At 42.8% G+C, this 27,670-nt stretch overlaps 1 protein-coding gene across 3 annotated transcripts; it reads left to right on the top strand.

The window, feature by feature from the left end:
- Positions 1-78: 78 nt before the first annotated feature.
- Positions 79-27,670, top strand: LOC107394866 (uncharacterized). 3 transcript variants are annotated; one of them, XM_015974030.3, is made up of 10 exons: positions 79-5,292; positions 10,410-10,486; positions 10,689-10,709; positions 10,792-11,055; positions 11,366-11,453; positions 11,528-11,751; positions 12,899-13,186; positions 15,726-15,904; positions 21,289-21,381; positions 25,008-27,670. In XM_015974030.3, exons 2-10 carry the CDS (start codon positions 10,441-10,443, stop codon positions 25,434-25,436), a joined length of 1,632 nt encoding a protein of 543 aa, XP_015829516.1. In that variant the 5' UTR covers positions 79-5,292; positions 10,410-10,440; the 3' UTR covers positions 25,437-27,670. The 3 variants fall into 3 exon arrangements, with proteins under 3 accessions (XP_015829516.1, XP_054601345.1, XP_054601347.1); XM_054745370.2 differs by lacking the exon at positions 79-5,292 and adding an exon at positions 5,322-6,552; XM_054745372.2 differs by lacking the exon at positions 79-5,292 and adding an exon at positions 6,575-7,164.

Here is a 27,670-nt window from a genome sequence, read left to right on the forward strand (position 1 = left end):
TAGTCCGGATGTTTTAACTATTCAAGGTTTGTTCTCGCATGAAGTCACAATGTCCTTTAGATGCACTTGGCTGGAGAAGTCCTGCAGAAACTCGGGTTTTCAGAGGAAATTGTCACTAAATGTGTTTGATGAGATGATATTTGAAGATGAAGCAACAACAGAAATCCACACCTGGTTCAATTTTCTGTATTTTTATTGTTAAATCAGGAAAATGATTCAATTATTGACCCAAAACTTGGTCCTGCAGGGCCACCATCCAGCATTTTAGTTGTTTTTCTGCTCCAACACACCTGTTCGAGGGTCGGCTCACCTGTTCGCAGGGTATCCACGGGTCCTTAAAAAGTCTTAAATCTGCTTTTCCAAATTTAAGGCCTTAAAAATGATAAATAATCATTAAATACAGTTTCCAAAGGTCTTAAATTAATTACCAAAGACCCGATAAACAACATTATTTTATTTCTATTAAATTTTCGTGAATTTCTAGTCAGCGTTCAGCATTTTTTGTGTATGATGTTGCCGTAAGCGGAACCGTACACATGCAGTTGGTTGTGAAAGGTGGCTATTTTTAGATGAGCACTTTAGCTGGTTAAGCTAGTGGGAGCTTCTTTGGTGTGTTCTTGTTGTGTTGAAATTCTAATTCCATCTTTCAGTTCTTTTTAAAACACAGAAAGGTTTTTATTTACCTGCAACGTTTCGTCAAACAAAGAACTGAAAGATGGAATAAGTGGGAGCTTGCACCATTGGGAAGTGCAAGTTTAATGGTAACTGGGTGGCTAATCCCGCGTTCACGACGTGGTTAGCACCGGTTCCAGGCAATAGCTGGAAATTATATCTTAAATTTAATTTAAAAATAGCTTCAATTTGGTCAAAGTGGCCTTAAAAAGTCTTAAATTTGGCTCCCTTAAACCTGCAGCTACCCTGAGTTCAGCAGCTAAAGTAGAAAACCTCCTTTTCTCTGCTTCAAGACTAGCTGCTCCTGAAGGGTTTACAGACAAGGTAAATCAGAGATTAGGATTATTTTCAGCATCACTGGGATAATGAAGCTAACCAGACTGCAGCTCCAGTTGTCACCACTGGAGGGCGCAACTCCCCTTGTTCACAGGGAGACAATAAAACAATGGATTGTTGCACTAGCTAGCTGTGCTGTTGCATAAATCAGGATTGATCGTGTTTGTGGGGATGTTCAGACTAGAATGGGTCCATGTTGGATGTATCACTGCCGTCTGAACGTTTTCGGAGTTCAGGACAGGGACGTAAAAACTGAAGCTGGGTTAGGGTCAGGTCAGAAACTCGACTTTCAGTTGATTTGGGTTTATGGAAAATGATCATTTAGAAAAAAAAGAATCATTTAAAAATCAAGTCTTTAGATGAATCAGAGCGAAACGAGTCCTCAGTGGCAGCTTTTCATTCTGAACATGTAAGTTTGGTGAATTAGTGTTTTGGGTTTTCTGTTTTGATCCGTTTGTCACTAAAAAAAACATTTTTAGGCAAATGATAAATGAGCCGCACTTGTGCAGCAGCTTTCAGAGTCAGAGGACTCCAAAGTGCTTTACATGACAGTGAATCGTTCATCCATTCACACACTGGTGGTGATGAGCTACGATGTAGCCACAGCTGCCCTGGGGCGCACTGACAGAGGCGAGGCTGCCGAGCGCAGGCGCCACCGGTCCCTCCGACCACCACCAGCAGACAACGTGGGTTAAGTGTCTTGCCCAAGGACACAACAGCAGCATCCTCTGGTGGAAGCTGGGATCAAACCTGCAACCTTCTGTTACTGGACGACCCGCTCTACCTCCTGACGCTGCTGCATGTCTTTGTTTTTCAGATCTCGGCTGGGAAACACCAGTTTTTTTGTGTGTGGCAACCTTGTGATGGTAAATATTCATAAACTTTCATAGATATTTAATTTAATTCTCTACAGTTTTATTTTTAGTTTGATGTCAACCTAAAGACTGTAGTTGGCAGTGGGCAAGCTCATGGGCACACCAGGCGGAAGTACTGCAGTAAGCGGTTACATCACATTCATAAAAATCCCTCAAACAATATCAACCAGGGCGAATCCGTACACGCTGCGTGTCAGGTGGCTTACTGGGTTACGCTTCGGAGGTATTTACCCGAGTTCCCACTACAATCACATCTCAAACCCATGCTTTCATTCTCTTCAGGTGGATGCAGAGTTCAGGTGAGTCACAACCAAACCACTGCTGGACTGGACCAGATATCAGACAGCTCTCACAGGCGGGGTGAAGACGGTGTTGGTCATCAGTAAGTATCCCTGGTCAGATTTGACCTGCATGGTCACCTCCTACCCATGTTATGAGTTCAGCCTGCTGACTTCTTTGGATGAAATCCTGCCATCAGTAGACTTTATCCATACATGAATAAACCTTTCTCTGGGTTTAAAAGGACATGTTTACCACAGCTGCCTGGTGGACGAGTGAAAGGATGAGCTTAGAGCTCCCTCTGGTGGAGAAAGGGAGTCGCAGCAGCAGCAAAGATCATTAAAATACAGAGTAGATTTTTTATTTTTACTTTTTTTTAACGTTTGGCTTCATCTGGTGGCCACCTGAGATATTTCACTCACTCACACACACACACACACACACACACACACACACACACACACACACACACACACACACACGAATGGTTAACTGCATGTTTTTTTTATAATTCATTTAGAAAAACTGGACTTATATTTTACTTCAGGAACAAATAAATACATTTTAAGTTGATTTAGTTTTTATTTGATCATATAAAACTCATTTCATCACATAAACACGCTTCTTTTTAAAAAATAAATCTCCCATGTTAATTTTTCTAACGTGTGAACAAACCCGACGTCTGAACATTTGCTGATTGTGAGTACTTTTAGGAGCTGATGGTGCTCGTGCAGCAGACCCTCGCTCGGCTGGACGTACCTGAGCAGAGCGAGCGCCTGGAACAAACAAAAGTTCATGACCTGGTCTAGTAAAGCATCACCATCTCCATGGTAACAGAAACCAATACTGACATCCTTGCCTCCTATAAGAAATGCCTGCGTTCAGATGAGATGCTGTTTTTATTCCTGTTTATTATGGGATGCTGTCGTGTTTAGATGTTGGGAGCAAATCAAAATATTTCTAGGAAACACTTCCAGCGGTCATTATTATAAACGAGCAGCTTTTGTCGTGTTTAGAAACACTTTCAGGATGTTTTTGTCTTCTTTGTGACAACAACAAATATGATAAAAGCTCTGATGGCGAAGAGCCAAAAAATAAAAGCTGCTGCCACTTTCACGCTGACGAGACTTTTAGGATCCATCTGGTGCTGATTCACAATTCCTAAACTCTTCCCAATTTATAATGTAAATAATATTCTCCATGTGCAGGTATTTAAAGTAAGATTATTTTTTGTTTCTAAGGGTCAGAATCAAAACTATATTTTTGACAGTAAATTTCATTTTAATTTAAATCTAGTTTATATTTAAGCAGAAACACACGTTGGCAAAGAGCAAAGGTACCTGGTGCTTTTATCTGACATGTGCAATAACAACAGTCGGATAACTTTACTAACAATAAAACACGCTCAAGCAGAAATTCAGGACCAATAAAATACATTAATAGATTGATGTGGTTCAGGACCTTGGAGAGCACCAGCAGGTCGGAGATGATCAGGACCATGGACAGCAGCCTCTAAAGACCCTCTGAAGAAGTCTAAAAACAACATTTCATCTTTATTTATCACTGCTTGATGCTGAAAAAAGACTCAGAGACCAGATTTAGAATCTATAAATGAACAAAAGAGGAAGAAAGTGGGTAAAGGAGACCAGACCAACTGATGTGGGATCAGATCTGCGACAGAGTCCTTGTAAGGAGAGCTAATTATACATTTAGAGGTAAAGTTGTAACTTTAGATTTTAATCTGAGTATTGAAATGTAACATTTTACATTTTCAATTGTAAATTTTTAAGTAGAATTATTTTTATGACATTTTAAAGTATATCTATATTTAAAGTGGCAGTGTGTAGTTTCCTGGCACTAGGGGGCAGTACATAAGTTTCAGGGTATTTTTACACAATTGTCTAGTTTAAAAAAACGTTAGGCTAACTTTTGTTACCTGTGGAACAGAAAGCATGCAACCTCAGCGTGACTCCTCAGACTTTGATGGACCTTCAGTTAATTCCACGGAGAGAATGCAATGTCGATTGTAGTTTTCTCCTCGGGGTCCTGCGCCTGCTGATGATGTCATCATATACGGCAATGCCACTCAGCCAAATTATAATGCATCTCTTCTTCAATTCTGTTCTTTCACATTGGTTTTGGAAAGAGCAATTTTGTTCCTAAATTTGTGTTTCTTACCTCCGAAATGTTTCCAAACGTGGTATAGTAACTTCCAGAAATCGTACGTCCAGCCAATCATCTAGTGTGATGTCATCGACACCCAGCGCTGGCCAAAAGGAAACATGGCGTCTAATATGGCGTCCCCCAACGACACTAGACTCGCGCCCTGTTTAGACCAGAATTCATGGTTATATGTTACAAAGTCGCCAATATTCTTCAACGACGACGTCATTTTATTCATTTTCAGCAACGTTCCGATGGACGCTTCCAGAGATTAAAGGTGAACATACACACTGTCTCTTTAAGATAACGTAAAGTGGTGATTCTAAATACAGAGTTTCTTAATTTGTATGTTTGGATTAAGATTTTCTTGGTGTGAAATTTTCCTGAGCCATTTTGTATTAGCAGAACCTTACGACTAAAATAAAGTAAAATTAAATAATTAAAAACAAGATAAATAAACTATTTTTGTTTTACATTTACAAGCAGACTTCTTAAAAAACAAAACAGGTTTAAATTGAGTAAACTATCATCCAGGATGAAGCTGATGTCCTCTTTAGAGGGTCCCAGGACGGACAATTGGGTTTTGAATCTAAATATTTAGATTTAAATTTATAAAGTTGGGCTCTAATATCTAGATTTAATGATAAACGTGTGTTTATAAACTGACGTTTAAAGCTCAAACCCTAATCCCCCCACTCCCCCAAACCTCAGAGCAGCTCGTCTGGCGCTGAGCCAGCAGGATTCACGCTTATTCCCGAAGTTTCCCGACCTGAGCCGAACCGTCAGCCTCCACACACCCGACATCCACCGAAATCTTCATCTCGCGTCCCGATCTTCTTCCCTCGCGCTGAAAGTCTGCTTCCCGGCTGGGGGAGGTGGGGGAGGACGAGACCCACCAGGCAAGCGCCTCGCAGCCCAGCGGAGCTCCTCCCCGCGCTCCGGTCTCCAGAACCACGGCTGTAAAAAGGTAATTACCTTCATCTGTGTCGGGTTTCTGCGCTCCACCCGGGAGGGAGCGGGTTAAATCTGCAGCGCGCCTTGGCTGCTTTTGGGCCGGTTTAGGTGCAGTTGGGACAAAAACCTCCAGTTTTCACTGAAAACGCTAAACCCGCCGCTCACGTGTCGTTGGTGAAAATGTGTAAAATCCTTACGAATCTTTCATTTCTGTCATTAAAAGCGTTTAAACGGACACATCTGCAGCTTTGAGGCGTGTTTAATCTGGTTCTCTAATCTGGGTCGAGGTTCCACATGCATGTTCGGGATATACCCACCGGGATGGGGGGTTTCTGGCCCACCCTGCTGGAAACGTTACGCACTGCACTGGCGCGCGCCAGACCTGCTGACTTGTCACATCCAGACTCCTTTAGAGCTGAATGATGATCCACTTCCTAACGGCCGGAGCAGATTAGCCAACTCACCGAGCAGTTTGCGGGTTAATTAAAGATAAAATGAAGTAAAATCAGATTTTATTGGGTCAAATTTGTTCCGAGCAGCTGATTGTTGACTCAGTCTTCTGGAGCTGGTCTGAACATCACAGAGAGAGAGAGAGCATGCTTCATCCTGAGCATCAAAAATGCCACCTTGCATTCTTCATTCATGCCCTCCTCTCCCTCCCCGCTCCTCCTTTCCTCATCCCTAATCCTGATTCATGCCGGTCACGACACACCCTGAGCTGCAGCAGCTCCCGCCGGTGCTTTGGACGGAGCTGCAGGAACGGTTTCTATTTTAGGAGGCTGGTTTTTATGCTAAATGAAAAGACGAGGGAACGTCTGCGTGGCCTTTGCTGGGCTGTGCAGAACCACAGGGTTAGGATTGGGGCTAATCAGATTCATTTACACTTAGTGTAAGAAGAAACCATGATGGAATGCGAGCGACTGGGGAGGAGATTCAGTATTACCTCAGCTTGTCCACAGAGCCGCAGTCCTCTGCAGGACCCGGGAGGATAATTAGCACCGAGGAGGAAGAAGAGAGAGAGAGAGAGGAAGCAGGAAGATGAGAGCTGACATGATAACAAGAGCAGGAAGTTCGGTCAGGGTGGAGTGATGAGGTCAAATGGAAAGATGGAACCTCTTCACCTTTCATCATCAGGGAGATGCTGGACGTCAGTCAGCTGTCTGGTACAGATCAGCTGGTCTAATCACTTCCATCAGGAGCATGTCCGCACTAGAACCAGAGGCCTTAGGGACGTCTCAGCCTGGAGTCTTTAGGAAGGACGTCTCAGTCTGAGGTAAAGAAAGTTTTTGAACACAGTCATAATCTAAACATCCACAGTTTAATCAACTGAAATGTTAAAGCTGTTGTCAGAAGTTCATCAGGGACACCATGGCAACCACCAGCAGCTTATTTTTATATCCGTGGTAACTACAAGCAGCCCATTAGCTGTATCTCTGGAGGTAGAGCGGGTTGTTCAGTAATCAGAAGGTTGCAGGTTCGATCCCGGCTCGAAGGCACTTTACCCAGCTTGCCTGCAGGTGGTGCTCGGCAGCCTCACCTCTGTCAGCTCGTCACCACCAGCGTGTGAATGGGTGAATGATACACTGTAGTGTAAGGCGCTTTGGAGTCTGAAAGGTGCTATACACCTGTGGGTCAAAGCTCCAAAAGGAGGCGGGGTTTCAACACATTCCAGTTGTTTTCTACGAGGGGAAACGTCGTCTGTGCTTCACTTCCTGTTATGAAACTTAAGGGCGAACAATTTCTAATGAATCTGCATGTTTTCATGTATAATCTGAGGTGTGAAAACAGAGAGAACGGGCGGGAGGTCCATGCTATTAATGACCCGGAGAACAGGACAGAACAACGAGCAGGAGACACAGAAAGATGTGACTGCTGAGTGAGACAGGTGAGCTGACTGTAGGTGAGGAGCAGCTGGGAGGAGGTCTAACGGTACGGCAGAAACGAGCGTCTGCTCTGTTGTTTCTGCACCTCCAGCTGATGGCTCCGTCATGCATTATTGTAAACATGTGGTCAGTCCCACTTAGCGATCTGCTTCGTCTCATCAGTAAATCACAATCTAGAACATTCACTGGCTCGTCTGAGAACTACGTGACTGTTTAAATCAGTGGTGAGCTGGAAATTGTTTTAGTTGTTTCTCTGCTCCAGCACACCTGATTCATGCTGGAGTCACCCGTCAGCCACCTGCGGACCAAAACCAGGTGTGTTGGAGCTGAGAACCCTGCAGAATGACCAGGTTTAGATTCTTTTACAAACTTAAACACCTAAAACCAGTCCCGCCTCCCAGCGATGACATCACAGAAAAACACTTTAAATCAAAAAGTCAAGCAGGAACATTTCTGAAACCTTTTAAAAACAACCTTTTTATATTTTATCATTTAAAATCAGCTTTTAGCTTCACTTACAAATAGCTCGATGTGAAATATTATTCTGCGTCTATTTTTTATTGTTTCAGGAAAACAAACCTGAAAGGTTTATTAATGACTTATCGACGTTCACCCCCACACCCTAAAAACAATTAATCTGTCACAGCTCCCCCCCCCCCCCCACCCACACACACCCTAAATACAATTAATCGGTCACAGCTCACCCCCACACCCTAAAAACAATTAATCTGTCACAGCTCACCCCCCACACCCTAAAAACAATTATCTGTCACAGCTCACCCCCCACACCCTAAAAACAATTCTGCCACAGCTCACCCCCCCCCCACACACACACACCCTAAATACAATTAATCGGTCACAGCTCCCCCCCCCCCCCCACCACACACACACACACACACCCTAAAAACAATTATTTGGTCACAGCTCACCCCCCCCTCCACACCCTAAAAACAATTCATCGTTCACAGCTCACCCCCCACACCCTAAAGACAATTAATCTGTCACAGCTCACCCCCACACCCTAAAAACAATTAATCTGTCACAGCTCACCCCCACACCCTAAAAACAATTAATCTGTCACAGCTCACCCCCCTCCACACCCTAAAAACAATTAATCTGTCACAGCTCACCCCCACACCCTAAAAATAATTAATCTGTCTTAGCTCACCCCCCACACCCTAAAAACAATTAATCTGTCACAGCTCACCCCCACACCCTAAAAACAATTAATCTGTCACAGCTCACCCCCACACCCTAAAAACAATTAATCTGTCACAGCTCACCCCCCACACCCTAAAAACAATTAATCCGTCACAGCTCACCCCCCACGCCCTAAAAACAATTATCTGTCACAGCTCACCCCCCCCACACACACACCCTAAATACAATTAATCGGTCACAGCTCCCCCCCCACCACCACCACACACACACACACACCCTAAAAACAATTAATTGGTCACAGCTCACCCCCCCCCCCTCCACACCCTAAAAACAATTCATTGTTCACAGCTCACCCCCAAACCCTAAAAAAAATTAATCTGTCACAGCTCACCCCCACACCCTAAAAACAATTCTGCCACAGCTCACCCCCACACCCTAAAGACAATTAATCTGTCACAGCTCACCCCCACACCCCAAAAACAATTCTGTCACAGCTCACCCCCACACCCTAAAAACAATTCTGTCACAGCTCACCCCCACACCCTAAAAACAATTAATCTGTCACAGCTCCCCCCCCCCTCCACACCCTAAAAACAATTAATCTGTCACAGCTCACCCCCACACCCTAAAAATAATTAATCTGTCTTAGCTCACCCCCACACCCTAAAAACAATTAATCTGTCACAGCTCACCCCCACACCCTAAAAACAATTAATCTGTTACAGCTCACCCCCACACCCTAAAAACAATTAATCTGTCACAGCTCACCCCCACACCCTAAAAACAATTAATCTGTCACAGCTCACCCCCACACCCTAAAGACAATTAATCTGTCACAGCTCACCCCCACACCCTAAAAACAATTAATCTGTCACAGCTCACCCCCACACCCTAAAAACAATTCTGTCACAGCTCACCCCCACATCCTAAAAACAATTCTGTCACAGCTCACCCCCACACCCTAAAAACAATTCTGTCACAGCTCACCTCCACACCCTAAAAACAATTAATCTGTCACAGCTCATCCCCACACCCTAAAAACAATTAATCTGTCACAGCTCACCCCCACACCCTAAAAACAATTCTGTCACAGCTCAACCCCACACCCTAAAAACAATTAATCTGTCACAGCTCACCCCCACACCCTAAAAACAATTCTGTCACAGCTCACCCCCACACCCTAAAAACAATTAATCTGTCACAGCTCACCCCCACACCCTAAAAACAATTCTGTCACAGCTCACCCCCACACCCTAAAAACAATTCTGTCACAGCTCACCCCCACACCCTAAAAACAATTAATCTGTCACAGCTCACCCCCACACCCTAAAACAATTCTGTCACAGCTCACCCCCACACCCTAAAAACAATTAATCTGTCACAGCTCACCCCCCACACCCTAAAAACAATTAATCTGTCACAGCTCCCCCCCCACACCCTAAAAACAATTCTGTCACAGCTCACCCCCACACCCTAAAAACAATTAATCTGTCACAGCTCACCCCCACACCCTAAAAACAATTAATCTGTCACAGCTCACCCCCCTCCACACCCTAAAAACAATTAATCTGTCACAGCTCACCCCCACACCCTAAAAATAATTAATCTGTCTTAGCTCACCCCCCACACCCTAAAAACAATTAATCTGTCACAGCTCACCCCCACACCCTAAAAACAATTAATCTGTCACAGCTCACCCCCACACCCTAAAAACAATTAATCCGTCACAGCTCACCCCCCACACCCTAAAAACAATTCTGTCACAGCTCACCCCCACACCCTAAAGACAATTAATCTGTCACAGCCCCCCCCCCCACACACACACACCCTAAAGACAATTAATCTGTCACAGCTCCCCCACCACCACCACCACCACACACACACACACACACACACACACATCTTAAAAACAATTAATCTGTCAACCAAACATGAATAATACAAATTTATAGATTTTCTTGCCAGGTAAATAAATGACGTCAGCTCCAGAACCTTTAACCCGGCGCTGATGAACGTCTCCGTTTATGAAGTTCTTTTAAGCCATAATGAAGCTAAAAATACATTTTTGTTGTTTTTCTGTCTGCAGGTTTGGTTTTTGCAGAGAAAAGCATTTCAAGATGAGAGTAATTGGAGCTGCAGTCCTTAGCGCCGTGTTCTGCACCGGTAAGCACAAACAGAACCCGTCATTTGGGTCGAAGTTCTCCCAATCGAGCGTTAGAAACTTTACCCAGAACAAAGGTAATGACTTGTACAAAACCCACCAGTGAAGCTAATTTATGCGGTTATGTCCCTCATTTCCTTCGCTCTGAGTCGTTATAATCAGCCTATTTTTAACACGTGAACCGTTTTTCTGTTTTCTCCACAGTCGTGTCGGCGTCGCCACACGGTAAATCTGCTCCTTCTGTTGGAAGATTCCGGATGAAAGGAGATCTTTGCTTCAGGAGTGACCAGATTTGTGTTTGTTTCAGTAAAAACAGAAAGCAGGACGGCCTTCTTCGGCGAGGACGTCCACATCGAGGTCTCGTCTGAGTCGGAGGTCGTGTTCAAACCCAGGACCAACCGGTCCTACGAGGTTCCTCTGCTGCGTGCGGGATTGCTGGTCAACCAGTCCAAAGCCGAGCTGAACTCTCTGGGAGACCTGGTGCTGAAGGACGTCCAGGAGGAGGACGAAGGCGTCTACATCATCAGAGACAACCGGAATTCCAGCAGACAGCTGGTCCTCGTGGTCAGGGGTACGATTCCCGCTGCTGAGCCCAGTCTGATGAAGTTTCTGTTTCCTCCGGCCTGGAAATGCATCTGATGCATTCAGGGACACTCCGGTTAATCAGGAATGTGATTATTCGTTAACTTTATGAGTGAAACGTTAGTTTTAAACTCTCTGGATGTGAGAAAAGAACATCCTGAGTTTGATTTCTGCACAAATGATGTTTCCAAGGATTAAAACCTTTTAAATATTAAGAACACAGAACACACCAATCTAAATACTGTACTACACAGAATAATTCATTGTTTTTGGCTAAGTTTGGGTTTTGTCCTGAACAGACTGCGCTTTGGAGCAGGTGGTAAAATACGGAGAGACCTACGTCATCCACCTGAACCATGTAGAAGGTCCCATCACGCTGGAGTTCAGGTGAGTGTGACGTAGAAACGATTATTTCAGCATTTAGAGATAAAACGGTCCTCCTCTCATGTTCTGGTTGTCAGACCCAGTCTGGTCAGAGTCAACCAGACCGACATTCAGACATCAGAACCGCCTCCTGTGGTTCTGTACAACCAGACGGCGGTTCTGGGGGAGGACTACGTGGGCCGTCTCAGCGTGTCGGACAGGCAGGTGACGCTGCACTCGGTCAGGATGACGGACGAAGGAAGCTTCACAGTTCTGGACCGGGAAGGTTTCACCAAGATGAAGAACTGTCTGAACGTCCGAGGTGAGCAGAGCCAGATTATTTCTCAGGCTTGATTTCATCTCTCTTAGGTCTGACCTCCACGCGTCTTTAGCGTATAAATCACACGTCTGTAACCGTGAGCGTTCGTCCTTTTAACACCTTAATCTCACAGCTGCAGCGACTCCCAGCCTTCATTAGTGTCTACAGGAGACATTCATCACTCCTGATCTAAAGCGTGCAGGAAACGTGCTGGAGCTAGACTGCAGATCTGAAATGACCTGACCGGCACTCAGAATTTGCAAGTGCGATATTCTGGTCACAGAGGGTGGTGGGGTCTGAGTGACATTTCTTCATTATTTTAGCAAATTCTGGATCAAGAAGATGATTTAAAGCTGTGAGAAAGTTTCATAGTGTGCCTCTAATCCCAGGCAGCTCGGTAATCTGAAACTTGGAGGTTAAACGAAGCTCCACAAACACAGACACGTGAACCAGAACTGCTGATTTTATTCCTCATGAGAGAAGCATCCAGGTGCGGATTAGCCCCGCCCCCTTCAGAACCTGCAGCTCAGCAAAACCAAAGCAGCAGGTTCGGATGGAACCAGAGAGGTTCCGTTTACGGGTTCTGCTCCAAGAATGTATGCTAAATAAAACTATTAAAGACACATTTTGCAACTTTTTCATATTTTAAATAACTTCCTTGAGCCAGTTTGTGCTAAAATGACCCTTTACAGAGTTAATGACATATCCCACTTGCAACTTCAGAGTGGCGGGCCGCTCTGTTGGGAGCTGACCTACCTGCTGCTGCAGTCTGGCTCCATCATGAGCTAATGGTGATGAATCGCTCCTGTAGACACTTCTGAAGGCCGAGGAGTCGCGTCAGCTGTCGGATTAAGGTGTTAAAAAGACCAACGCTCAGCGAGGAGATGAGTTCTAGTTCTAGTTCTGCAAACGGACACCAGGGGGCGCTAAAAGGAGCCAAAACTGCCTAATCTCCCTTTAAAGTTAATTAGCAGCGCAGAGCTGAAACATTTAATGCATATTGGACAGCAGAAGCAGAGGAGTTAGAACCCGCCCCGTAACTGGCAGGTTGCAGGTTCGAGTCCTGCTCAGCCCGTTGGGAGGCAGTAGAACCCTAGAAGGTTCTAGATCACCACCATCATCATCATCACTCTGTTTATGTTTATCTCAGACCACCAGAGCTTCCTTCGCCTCTCTTACGGAGAAAACCTGAGGATGAAACTCTTCCTTCACTACTCCAACCTGAACATCGTCTACAGACCCAAATCAGACAACCAGGACCGGGTCGTGGTGGATCAGGGGGTTCTGGTGGCGCCGCTGGACCCTCAGCTGGAGGGCCGGCTGACAGTGGACGGGTCAGAACTCCGCATGAAGAAGGTCCAGACCTCCGACATCGGAGTGTTCATGATAAAAGACCTGGGCGGATTCACCGTGGCTCACGTTCACATCAACGTGGAACGTAAGACGAGAGCTCCTTAACTAGTTAGCTTAACTAGTTAGCTTAACTAGTTAGCTTCAGCTGTGGTTAAAACCTCTAATGATCGTTAGTGAATTCAGCCAAACATCACAAACGTCTCAGGTAGATGTGGAAAAATACTATAAATACTACTACTAATGCTGGTATTACTACTGCAAATTATAATACTAAAACTACTGCTACTAATACTAGTAATACTACTGCTGCTACTGCTAATAATAGTTCTACTTGTAACACTACTAGTAACATTTCTGCTACAAATACAAATAAATCAATGAATGAATGAATAAATAAATAAACCAATAAATAAATTTAATTAATAAATGAATGAATAAATAAAATGAATAAATAAATAATTAAATAAATTAATAAATAAATGAATGAATGAATTGATGAATGAATAAATAAATCAATACATGAATAAATGAACAAAATGAATAAATAAACCAATAAAAAAAATTTCAAAAATCAATTAATGAATAAACAAATAACCAGATGAATAAATGAATAAATAAATGAATGAACAAATTAACCGATGAATGAATACAGGAATAAATGAATGAATAAATAAACCAATAATTAAATAAATGAATGGATGAATGAATTGATGAATGAATGCATGAATAAATAAATGAATGAATTGATGAATGAATGAATGAATTGATGAATTAATACATGAATAAATAAATGAATGAATTGATGAATGAATGAATAAACAAATACATGAATAAATAAATAAACCAATAAGTAAATAAATACATAAATGAATGAATTGATGAATGACTGAATAAATGAATACATGAATGAAAACTGAATGAACAAATGAATAAATAAACCAATAAATAAATAATCACAAAAATAAATTAATGAACGAATAAACGAATTGATGAATGAATGAATGAATTGCTGAATGAATACATGAATAAATAAATGAACAAATGAATAAATAAACCAATGAATAAACACTTACAAAATGAATGAATGAATAAATGAATTGATGAATGAATGAATACACAAATAAATAAATGAACAAATGAATAAATAAACCCATAAATTAATACTTACAAAATAAATGTATGAATGAATAAATTAATAGATGAATGAATTATGTTTCCTCCATTTTTCCTTTGTTTAATACATTTTGTTACTAAGCAGTCAGAACACAGTCGACCAGAACCGATTCTGTTAAATTATTAATTATTTTTTTGGTCACATTCATTTTTTAATAAAAACCTTTTTGTTCAGTTTAACTCGGTTTCGACCCGCCGCGGTGATGAAAGCCGCTTTTACACCCAAACATGACGACAAATGAAACTTTTCATTTCACGGAAATTCTGGGATGTTATTTTAGATTTGTTGTTTGTTAACGTGATCTGGAGTCAAGGACAACGGGGGTGTAAATATAAATGTAACATGGATGTTTGTACCACAAAAAACAAGATTTATGTAATATTCACTACATCACTCGCTCTTCTGTTGTTTCGCCGTGATTCTACCAGAATCCAGCTGGACCTTCCTCCGACGCTGTGAACAACGTGAGAGTCAGACCGAAAGCGGTTAACGGTCTAATGGTGTGTTCCTAGGGCTCTACAACCCCCCAAGGTGCTTTACAACCACAATGAAACAAACCCAGACTTCATTAGAGCTTTCTGTGTCTAAATTCTCCCGCACGCTGCCCGCGTGAACCAAGCGGGACTCAAACGGATTATCTGCATATTTTTCTGTCTCTAGCGAGATTCTGGTTTTTGATCTTTCATCTAAACATTTAAAGTTCGGTCATTAGTTAAGTTTCTCACTAAAACAACCGGTGGCGGTTTTACCATTAGCCATAGGTCGGCGGCCGCCTGGGGCCCCCTTGTGTTGGGAGGCCCCCCAGCCCTGACCGCCGACACCCCTCTGTTAATGCCACAATGGACTATTCCTTTAAGACACAGATGCACAAACAGGAAGTGATTGGTAGTCATTCCACTCCAATCCAGTTGGTGGCAGTAATGCACCAAATTGTTGTTTGCCAAGTGCCACAAGAGCACAAATAAGAAGAAGAGAGGCGGGCGCGTTGGTGGTGAAAACATGAAGCATGAGACAGAAGCAGCTTGCTTTAAAAAAGCTTTTATCTTCACTCCCGAAAGTGACGTCGTCTTTCTATGTAAACATCAAAGGAAGCAGAAAGGAAAGACAATGGAAAATGTTTAAAGGGATGAAAATGGACCAAAATGGAAAATAGAAGAAAAAAAGGCAAAAGCACAGGAGCACTGACAGGAAGAAGAAAGCACTCAAAGAGAGAGAAAGACAGGAAAAACCAATAAAAAGGCAAAATAACTCGTGTCAGAACTGGGGAGAGTTTCGCAAATCCAGTTAAAGATAAGATTGTGGAAATTTTAGTGTAAGGGGGCCCATGTCTGTGTTCACCTTGGGCCCCCAAATTGCTAAATCCGCCACTGAAAAGCAGCTGGAGACAGGAATGTCCTGTTTGTTCCGTTTGCAGAATCCTCATTACTTTCTGCTGCTGTTATCTTCTCAGCCTACAAGCTGCCCCCCCTGGCCGTCGCCATCCTGTCCCTGCTGAGTCTGCTCGCCCTCATGCTGCTGGTGTGCCTGCTGTCCTGTCTCTACACCATCCACAAACGCAACAAGAAGAGCAAGAAGCTGATGCTCATCGCTCAGCAGGCCGGCAAGGGAGACGGCGAGGCCTTCAGACAGGTAACACGCGGCTGCTGCTGCCCCCTCCGTGCTCTGATAGTTATTTTTACCTGAGATGGAGGAAAAGCCAGAGGCAGTGAGAAGCTCCAGACTCCGGATTAGGGGGCTCGTTATCCACTGAGAGGGAAGAGTGTGACAGATTGACGGGATTAAAGGGTGGAGGAAGGTTCTGCTCCTGCTGAGATGGTCAGATTCCCGTGTGACAGAGTCGGTCCTGATGGAGCCAAATTTACCAAAACAGCTTATTTCTAAACCTCCTGGTGACTCCTCCGTGTTATTCTCCAGAACACACACACACACACACACACACACACACACACACACACACACACACACACACACACACACACACACACACACACACACACACACACACACACACACACACACACACACACACACACACACACACACACACACACACACACACACACACACTTCAGACAAATATTATGATAAAGAAAATCTCTTTATTATTGTAATTCCTCACGTCTGCAGATTTTAAAAGGATAATTTGGTCATTTTAACCCTCGGGCATCGTTAGAGATGTTTTTGTCCTTTAGAGACATTAGAAACCATAAAATAGGAAATATCACCTTAATGGATCTCACTCAGAACATCCACTTTTGATGAATTTTTTAGTGTTTATTTAATTAAAATTGATCTTAGACTCAACACAAAGTGTCACAATGTACAAATAACTGGCAATGGCTTGCCAAATATGTAGAGAAGATGTTCTTACATTGAATTAGAAACCATAGAATGTGAAATATCATAAAATATGAAATATCACCTTAATGGATCTTTGAGTACATTTAACCAGAAGATCGGATCTTTTTATTGCAGGGATTGAGCAACGCTTCGTATCAACTTCAAGAAAAGAGAGAGAGAGAGTCAGGTTTAAAAAGTCTAAATATTTATTACTAAACAAATTAAACTAGACCAACTTAAAACACTGTGATGGTGTAACTAAGGTGGAGTAAGACTGAGGATGGTGTGTGTGTGAATATGTTCAGAACCAGCAGATCCAGAGAAACGGTTAGTTCTGATGGGAGTGAAGATGGTGTTTCGCTCTAAGCTTTTGGTTGGAGATTATAACACACATAACACACATCTGTCGGTCTACGTTCCCCAACGGAAGTCCCCATCTGGAATGTCGGGGGTCCAGCTTGGAACCGACGCCTGTAGATATGCAGCGGTTGCCGACCCTTCCAGTCTTGATTTACTCCCAGGTCACGACAGTTTATTGGCATCTAGCGAGATGCTGAAGGGTCGTGATGGTTCAGCTTTTATTCTGAAGGAGCCGTAGCAGCCGGTGGAACAGCAACAGATTTAATCCAGTTTGTCGTTGGGTTCTTTCGGCTTTAAGAGAAATTTACGGATTGGCCGCTCCGACAACTTCTCTAGAACGCTTGAACTGAAGTTAAGATGACGTGGGCGTAGTTTTATAATGTGGATGTTTTGATTTATGGTCGAATCAGAATTAGCCACAAAAGGGAATTTAACAAGCACCAACAAAACCACGCCTCGCGTCAGATCTGGAAGGTTCTGATTGGATCAGAAAAAGGAAATGTGTCATGTGACTTAAGCATTACGTGTGATCAGTCTAGTGTAAAAATTTAAAGTTATATTACTTATTATATACTATCATAGGATTATAATATAAATTAGTTAATATTCTCATTTCACAGAATGATTGAACATGGAGCTTCACATGATTATTTGGACTAACAAAGTTATTTAATTATTATTTAATAGAGTTCTTCGTCTTATTTCTTGTGCTGTCCGAGGAGGCAACAGTTTAGATAAGAGCACCGAGCATGAGCGGCCTTGGCCCGTATCGATTAGGCTTGTGTCAGAAACTTGTGTTTCTGCTTGGGCAGAGCAAATAGAGCAGGGCCTTTAGGTCAGAAATGGACAATTCATCACGCTACAGGGACGTTTTTGTTTATTAGAGGCATTTTTGTCCATTAGAGACATTTTTGTTTATTAGAGACGTTTTAGTCCATTAGGGACGTTTTTCCCTTTTCTTTCCGACGCCACGTTATCAGTGTTTGTGCGTATGTTAAAACTTTTTTCTATCTCTTAACAAATGTAGAAATTAAATTTGGAATTCGGGAACTAGACCAAGGGAACACCGTCCTCTTTAGGGACAAAACCGTCCCTAAAGGACAACGACATCTGCTAGTAAAAGTGTCTGTGAAAGCTACATTTCTATGGCTGATTTAAAAAAAAATGTTTCAGTCCTCCAAAAAATATTTCCTCTTCTGTTCTTGTTTTTTCATTCAAAATTAGCATCATGTAGTTAAGCTAGCATATGAAGGGTTAACTTTTAGATAAATAATCAATATTTGATCATTTTTATCAGAACTGAAGCTGATCACAAGATTTAATCCCAAAAAGCAGAAAAAATTAATCTATGTAATTTTAAAGCTGTTTTTAGAAGTGACACGAGGATTATGAGTGTTAATTATTGACTCAAACAATTATTAATTTAGATATTTCATAATAAAACACCAAAATTGACTTGTAATAAAAGCTGGAAAAGCATATATCAAACTGGATTTTAAAGGTTAAAATCCTCTGAATGGTGAGTTTTTACAAGTGTGACCTCAAAGGTAAAATAAATATGAATGTATGACATTTTTGTCCTCCAGTGGCTCAACAGTGGGGGTAATTAAGTGATGTCTGAGGGGCCACGCTTTTCTCTGGTGAAGGGCCTCCTGAACAGCCTCAGTTCAGAGAAATAACATTTACAACATTTAGGACCAGAGTACCTGACATAAATAACAAAATCAATATAAAACACAGGCTTGTCTCTAATTTAAGCTCTTTTTTCTGTTTGTTCTCAGTAAAGGAATAACACACAAATTATTAAAAATAAACAAAACCAGTCATTAAAACAAAAGGAACAAAAATACATCACAGCAGCAAAAGGTTTGAGTTGCAAAAACTCAGATAATTTAAAGATACTTTGTAACTTTTTTGTATTTTTAAATCATTTTCTTGGGACAGTTTGTGCTAAAGCGACCCCCACCGCCCCCTGTGGCCGGAATACTGCGTTTGCAACTTCAGAGTGCCGCTTCGGCTACTGTTTAACGGCATAGCTGGCGCTGCTTCCAGCTCATTTCCTGCATGTTTTAGATCAGGAACGCGGCTGATTTGCTTCCCGTAGTGATGAACCGCTCCTGTAGACACTCATGAAGGCTGGGAGACGCTGGAGCAGCTAGATGAAGGTGTTAAAACCACGAAACCACAGCAAGGAGAAGAGTTTCACTTTCGGTTTGACCACAGATAATTAACAACGAACATTAGGGGGTGCTAAAAGCAAGCTAAACCATCGGTGTGCCTTTAAAGCTAAAAAATAGAAAACTTTCATTTAAAACTTTAATTTTAAATGTTCAGACTCTTACGTAAAACTCTAGCATGTTTCACGTATTTGAGACTTTATCTTGACTCTTTTTTTATGACTAATCTAGACAAACTGATTTCTAAAGCTTTAATTCTCACAGCAGACAGCCCAAAAGCATGAAAGCAGCCGTTTCTGCACAGAGAACCGTGATTAGCCGACAAATTAAGATGCATTTATTCCTCTGACGAGTTTTCCGCCCACCAGGAAACGTCTGACTTCTACTTTGTTCGGCTGTTTTTTGACTGACTGTAATTTTGGCGCAACTAATCAACATTCAGAGTTGATGTTTGCTTTGTTAAATAACGACTCTCGAGCCACAAAAAGCCTTTTAACTGTCATTAAGCTGTTTTTCTGTATTCACATGTTAATTTAGAATAAAGTAATTGGCTTTCCTTCTTGTTCAGGTTATTTATTCAGACTGATTCGCTGATTTGTGGGGATTTATAAGAGCTGACCCTAATCAGGCTCAAGGATATGAGAATTACTCATTTCTTAATAGTTCTGGTGCAGAGAGGAGCTTTCTGCTGCAGGATGACAAATGAATACAGATTTCATCATGAAAACCTGAGTAAATCGTTTTAAAATCTCCAAAATGCCACTTTTTCTTTCCTCTGGAGGCTTTTATTTCATTTCAAGTGTCGTCTGAAGAGGATGCCCCCCTCCTTCCTCCAGCTCTTGTCACTCTGAATGTTTTTTTGAGAGTAGTTGAATCTCCAGACCATTAAAAACCCTCCGGCGGCAGAACCTTCGCTCGTCGTAAACAACAGCGGCGTTGGCGGAGACGATTAGATTACACCCAGAGTCTGCAGAAATGAAGCTCCGCGTTACAAACTCACATTATTTATGCCTCGATCAGCCCGAGATGCTGCTGTTTTATTCTAGATGTCTCTGATTTACACCTGAGAGCCTCCTACGTGTTTCTAATGACGTTTGTGATGTTTAAATCAGCTGATTTTTGTCTTTTAGCATTGATCATTCTCCAGTTTTATACGTTTGTTTGTTGTCTCTGAGGCCGTGGTGGTTCCCGTCTAATGTTGTCGAATCTGAGCCGCGTCTCTTTCTAACTTTCAGGAGCTCCACACGGCGCCTCTTCTTGGCGAGAGAGCTCTGCTCTGGCCTCCGTTTCATTTGTTTGTCTCATTTTTAGAAAACTATGCTGCTTTTGTGACAGAACCAAAAAAAGAGAAGTTTTCTGCTCAACCTGTGTGAAGAGCTTCCTCTAGCTGGGATCAGAAACCAGGAAGCCTTGAGCGATACGGAGCTCCTTAATGACTCCTGCAGAGCCGTCAGTCGTAGCGATGCTGATGGAGGACTTCGTTTGACAAAGAGTCGATGAATTACCTGGAGCCGGTCTGGAAGATGGACTCAGACCAAAATGTGATTTAACCCCACAGAGACCGAGCTGCTGCAGGCATCATCTGGAAATCCCAGCAACACAACCAGCAGAGAGGGAGAAGAAACCAGCAGGACCAGTATACAAAACCTTCAAAAACATGCACCGATTCAGTTTGTTTAAAAGGAAACGTTTAGGAGCTGCCGGGGAACAATTCACCAGGCCAAGCGCTAAATCTTTACCTTGTTAACGTAGCTGAACCGGGTCTATGTGGGAGGTGTGGTCAGAGCCAGTCCAAGGCAAGTAAAGCAACTGGTGGGGGCCCCCCATACAACCAGGGGCCCCCTGAGAGCACCAATGTGATGTTTTTAAAGTAACAGAGCAGTTTCCTGCTGCTCCGCCCTACTGGTCAAAAGTGGAATTACAACTGTTGTAAACTACCCTGCTGTAGCTAGCGCTAACAACGAGCTAATGCTAACATGAGCCAGCTAATGCTAAAATAAACCACAAATTAAAAAGGTCCACTCTGTTGGTCAAAAATATTATTACTCACTGCTGAAAGTCTCCAGATGAGTTTTTATCTTTAATTAATTAACTATACACACATATGTAAATACGTGTGTGTGTGTGTGTTTGCAGGTAGTGCACGAGGCTTACAGCAGGTTCACTGAGGAGTCTCTGATGCAGTCGATCAGTGAGAAACCATCAGAGTGCACGGAGGTCACCATCAAGGTAAGGGATGATTATTAAAGACCAAGTTCACTGGGAAACCATTATTTTTTTTTACTTGTTAAAGTCTCTTTCCGGAGTATTTCTCTTATCTGATGGCACCATCTAGTGGCTGACAAGCATATCACACAAATAACTTCTACATTCGTTTTTTAAGATGGCAACTTCACGTTTCTGTTTCTAAATGTGCTTCTGTAGCCGACAAACAGCTAAAACACGTTGTTTTACGAGTATTATTCTCCTGTCATGTTGTGTTCTCATATATTTATATTTTAGAGACTTACTTGTCCGTGAAAAGTTCATCAACTCTGCATCAGCCGAGGTATTCCTTAAATTTGAAGCAAGTAAGCGGTAGTCTAACGCTATTGGTTAGATCTGGTCGGCGCTCAGTTTCCTATTGAACAGAGCTCTGCGGGGCGGGGGCGTGCTTAGCACAAAAAAAAAGACGTATTGCTTACATTTCATCACAGTACATGATGAGATCATCACTTTTACGGATTTCTGAAAAATCATACATCATTTCTGAAAGGGGAAAACTCCGGAAAGCAGCTTTAGTGTTGAAATATGATTGGTGTTTGTGAGTGTTACATGCATGCTAAACGTAAAACCAGTCTGCTACACCTACTTCCTGCTTTAGCCACCGATAGAAAATAGACGGGGAAATGCTCAGATTAGAACAGCCCGACAGATCTACATCACACTGTCAGTATTTAGCATTCATGGACTTAGCCAATTAGCTCATGACGGGGAAGGGCTGTTGTTGATTAACCCCTCCCTTCCACTAGACACGTAATTGTGACGAAATGGCAGCAAAACTTACGTTGCAGCAATTATCCATCGTTATAGTGGAGGGGTTCTCTTCCGCCGGGCGCGAGGCGTCACGTTTTGGATGCGTCCCAGAAACATAATGACGCGTTGCTTTTGTCTGTATGCGCCGTGCTTCCAGAACATGTCAAACTCTGTAGTTCTGATGGGCCAGACAAGAACAAGAAAGCAGTGTAAAATCTTTATAAAATTTCAATTTATAAAATTTCAAAATAAAAGTCACCTGCAGGTTTCCAGCTGCGTAACTAGTGAAAAATGTTGGTAATTTCCTGTGAAACCTTCTTTGCTGAGGTACAAACTGCTGCTACCTACCAGTCGGGGTTTGAATTGCATCACACAAAAAATAATGTTAAATTTTTTAAAGTAAATCTCAATAAAATTGATACACAACTATTAAATATCAATTCAGTATCCATTCATCCATTTTCCTCCACTTATCTGGAGTCGGGTCGCGGGGGCAGCAGCTTAAAACGGGAGGCCCAGACTTCCCTCTCCCCAGCCACTTGGGCCAGCTCCTCGGGGGGAATCCCAGGGCGTTCCCTGGCCAGGTGACAGACACGGGGTGTTTCTCAATGTCAAGGCGCCTTGCCTTGCGAGGGAATGTCTTGCGAGGCCAGGCGCCTTGCTAACGAGGACACTGTCCTTCCTTGGTCAAAGAAAACGGTTAAATGGAACAGACTTGCATCACGTGACCGCGGCTTCCACGGCGGTAACGTAACGTCACGTGACACGGGAGATAACGTTATATTTTATACGTTATTAGTTTCAATATAAATATATAACGAGCCTTTTACTTTTTAAATTGTGTATATGTTTATTAAATTAAAAATATAAGTGAGTTACTACCCGCTAGCCACCGAAGCTGCAACTACTAAGCAACTAACCAACCATAGATAACTTTTTTGATCTAAAAATAACATTTTAAATTAGCTGACTTACTTTTAAAGTTGAAAATTGTCCCTGAAGTAGCTGCCGGCTTCTGATCCGCTGTCTTGTTGAAAATACCGCGGTTTATTCTGGGTAATTTTTGACCAAGGCTAGGCTACAAGACACCTCCCGTGTGTCCTTGCTCAGCTAGCTAATCAGCTAACAAACGGAGAACACACGCCTCGGTAGAACATGAACATTGGAACCATTGGAACATGTCTTGGCGGCTCCCGATGACATACGTATCTCCTAGGCAACCGGGGCGGGGCCTAGACATAAAGGCGAGGTTCCTTGGCATTGAAAAACACCCATAATCCCTCCAACGTGTCCTGGGTCTACCTTTAGGTCTCCTCTTGGTTGGACGTGCCACCAGGGAGGCGTCCGGGAGGCATCGCTACACAAAATATCACCATAATTCAGTGTGTTGAATTTTTTTACGTTCCTTCTTATAATAATGTAATATTGATAATTATTGGTTATCGGGTATAACAGCGATATTTATATGGATATTGGCCCACATTTTCATATCGGTGCATCCCTAAATCCAACGTTATATTTCCTGTGATCCATTCTGACCATGAAAGTATTAAACAGTTCCTATCCTCAGCAGATCTTCATGATAGGGACGAGCGGATGAAAATTTCTCTTCCAAACCCGATTTACAAAATGGCTGCAAGTTCCCAGCGAAGCTTCGCCTGAATGATATCAATTAAAAGCCGACATAAAGACAGAAGCACCATTAAATCATCCCGGAGATGACTCAGCAGGAAGTACCTGTGGTTTATTGCCACCAAAGAGCCGAGTGTAATTAAAAAGCAATCAACCTTCATCGCCGCTCTCAGCAGAGAAGTGGATTGAAGTTTAGCAGAAGGACCTTTTGTCAAACCGAAAGAGCAGCGAGGAGAGGCGAGCGGTCAAGGTTCAAGGGAGCGCTCTGAGCCGACTGATTAGAGTCGCGGCGCCAGCGCCAAAGATCAGGACCAAGCTACAGTTTCTGTTTCAGAGTCGAGACTTCAATTATCAAACGAGGCTCAGCTGGAGGAGCAGAAGTTAGCTTTAAATGTAGTTTGATTCTGCGTTCGGGTTTCTATAAATCATCAAATAAAAACAAAATGAGACGATTCTCTTTCTAAACGGATTTGATTTCTACTAAATCAAATAAAAATGTAACTTTCAGCCCTTTGTGACCTTTTATGGTCTCTTTCCACCTGAAGTAGGAGAGTTTCTCCTGTTGTTAAAAAGTCTGGCCACGCCCACACTCTGAAAGGCTCTGATTGGTCCATTCGTATGAGCTCATTCAGCTTCATTCCTCATCAGATCTGTTTGTGTAATAAAACCAGAATCTGTTTAATCTTAACTTAGAGCATCTGAAACACATTTTATTCTGTTTATTTTGAGACTGATATTTAGAGAAGATGAAGTATGGCAACATTTACAGATTTAAATGTAAGAAATTAGATTTTATGGGGGATTAAAATTCGAAAGCTTCTTTTTTTTGAACAGCTTGACTTCATTGGTACATTATTGCTATGTGGTTGGTTTAGGTTGTCTCTCATTATTAATGTTAAATTCCAGCCGATTTCTTCTAACTGTTTATTATTCAGCACAGTTCCTGTCTCTTTTAACACATTCAGTCTTTTTGATCTGATTTATATTTATGACTCTGTGTTGAGTCTGTGTAAAACGGAACCCGCTGGCTGCAGAGGAGAACATCTATAAATACAAACCCAGAAACGTGCATGAATAATTCACACTGCTGCTTTTTATGACCTTTATTTTCTTGCTCCGTTCATTTTTCTGCTCCTTTCACATTCATCCACCTTTTCCAGCATTTGCTTCCGTGATGAATTCCTCCTCTGTCTCTTCCTTCCCTGCAGGGTCTGGAAGTGTCCAAACCGGGCCGATACCAGGCTCTCCCTACGGACAACCTCCTGGAAATGAGCGACTCTGGAGTGGAGTTTTCCCACTCTGGCCAGCCGTTGGACAGTGATACTGAAGCTGTGATGACCTATGCCTCCCACAAGCCCCTCCTGAATGCCGCCTCCCCTCCAGCCTTAAAGGAAGGACCTCACTCCGACAGCCTGGAAGCCACAGTGGTTCCCGACGGGGACCTGAGCGCCGTCCGAACCCCTGACTCTGTCATGAGCACCAGTCCTGCGTCCAATCCCCGCTCGGCCGCCGCCGCCACTCCTGATGGGAGCCTGCACAGCGCTGCATCACCGGCAAATGCCTCCAGGGGCACCGCTGAGTCAGATCTAGCCCAGACGGAGGGCGGAGCAGAGGGCGGCGAAGGTCTGATGGCATAACCGGCTCCGAGCAGCTGACGGGATGCACCAGGGTGTAGCGTTTGGCTCACATCACTTTAGACATCCACGTGGCACAATTCCTCACATCTAAACACGGAAAAGTCAAAACATCACAGACTAAAATGCCGAGGTTGGATGTAGATGCAGCCTTAAAGATGCACACAACGTAGAGTTAAACACACTTTACAGAAAAAAGTGCAAAAGAGCAAAACTCCTGCATCTAAGTGCATGAATGAAACATAAGGACCATAGATCGGGTCTAGAGACCAGAACTGATGTTAGAGTAGACTGCATGCAAACAGGTTCAATTATATTAGAACACAAAGAAACACTTGAGTCACGTCTGTTGGTCTGAAATCCTCTCAAATGTTGTAAAAAGAGACGCGATTAAACGAGGTTGGAGGGTACGACGGTCGGAAAGCAGAAAGAATCTGCAAAAAACTAAGAAAAGCATCTCGCCTTCAGGGCATTTTTCCTCCAACGCCACTGCTCTGCTCGCTCAGACGAACCTTCAGCGATTGCATTTGAGTCCGCCCCCACGCGCTCTGTTATTAAAGTACAAACATGTCAGCCCCCCCCCCCCCACACACACACACAGAAATGCTTGTTTCAGCGTTCGCTCCCTGAGAAGTGCTGCTCCTCGAGTTAATTCTCAGAAACCGGATCAGCAGCACCCGTCTGCTGGTTGTTTCCCTCTTTCATACTCGACGTGTCCCTCGCCACGCTTCAAGGCTTCCTGTGAGGAAACCTGTCGAAACGACCGCTTCTTCGAACGGTGAGAACCAGAAAACTCCCCACGAACAACAGCAAACGCTGTCCTCGTCTCTTTTTAGGATTCACTCAGTCGGAGGAAAATAAAGATTCACAGAGTCGTCGTGACATTCGGGGACTTATGGAGCTGCTCTCGAGAACATGATTGGATTTCCAGTCGTTTAGAAGACGGACTAAATCACGGCCATCGTTGAGAGAAGAGCACTGATAACAGAGATGGAAGAAAAGGAAGTGACATGCATGATTCATAACGTGTTTATATCTCAACCCCAAAATCCATCTCGCAGCTTTTTGTTGCCCAAATGGAAGCTTGTGTGTGTGTGTGTGTGTGTGTGTGTGTGTGCGTGTGTGTGTGTGTGTGTGTGTGCGTGTGTGTGTGTGTGATAACAATCATCTCCAACGGAATAAGCGGTTGTCAACGACGTCAGTGCGTGGAGGAGACGACGGTAGAGTTTCATATGAGATACGAGTCAGTCTGGGACCTTTAAACAGGAAATGAGAGGAGAGAAACATTTTTAAAGGAAGAAATGAGGTTTAAATAACAGCAATAACAAAGAATATGATCCCAAGTGTCCTAAAGCAGAACATCACTAATCCCTGACGTTACGGGAGATTATGGGATTATGTAAAAGTGGACTAGCGATGACACAACTTACTTTTCCTAAAGAGTGAACCAATTAATTCATTTTTGGCTCAAATATAAAATAATTTAAGCGCCATAAACGATGAAACACATTAGAATAGTTCACATTAGAAAAGGATCTGAAGCATTTAAATTAGTTTGTTATTTCAGGATAAAAGTGAGTCATAGAAAGTCTTCTGATGATGCCTAAAAGACTCCATGGGTCCCTGGAGTGACATCGCCAAGCCAGTGGCCTTAATTAAAGCACTAATTAGCTGAGTGTAACTCTGGAGAACGCCTGCTGGTGTTGTGCTCTAAAAGGTGCCCCTGTTGCAGAGAGTCCTTTAACACAAGACTACACACTAGACATCCACTCCAGGTTCAGGTGACAACAGAATGCCCCCTAGTGGCTGGTTGCAGTATAGTTCATAAGCCCCGCCCCCTACATTTTTAATATTTAAATACTGAAAGACTTTTCAGATATTTTATTTCTTGCTACTGCATGTTGCAATGTTAAATTTAGCTTATTTGATGTTTGAACGGGTTAGTAGGCACCCTGAGCGCTTGGACTCTAAAACGCCAGGAGACGAGATGTCGTGACTTCACAGGTGGAGATGCTTATTCCATCTTAAATAAAAACCCATGGACTGTTAACATGACTGATTATAGTTCACATGTAAAAGTAGCTTCAGATTCTGTCGTTTTACGGCTTAAAAACACTGATGTAAGAAAAAAATGTACGTTTAATTTCTACCAAAACAAACTGGAAATGCTAAAATCCAAGATGGCTGCCTTATGCATGGAAAACGCCTATGGTTGTGTTCGTAAACGTTTATTCAGA

This window comes from Nothobranchius furzeri, chromosome 19 (assembly GCF_043380555.1).
Source record: "Nothobranchius furzeri strain GRZ-AD chromosome 19, NfurGRZ-RIMD1, whole genome shotgun sequence".
Classification (NCBI taxonomy): domain Eukaryota; kingdom Metazoa; phylum Chordata; class Actinopteri; order Cyprinodontiformes; family Nothobranchiidae; genus Nothobranchius; species Nothobranchius furzeri.

Coding starts and splice junctions, on each gene's coding strand:
- LOC107394866 (XM_015974030.3), top strand. CDS start 10,441: ATGAGAGTAATTGGAGCTGCAGTCCTTAGCGCCGTGTTCTGCACCG. Junction 10,487..10,688: donor TAGCGCCGTGTTCTGCACCG/GTAAGCACAAAC, acceptor TTTTCTCCACAG/TCGTGTCGGCGTCGCCACAC. Junction 11,454..11,527: donor CCCATCACGCTGGAGTTCAG/GTGAGTGTGACG, acceptor TCTGGTTGTCAG/ACCCAGTCTGGTCAGAGTCA.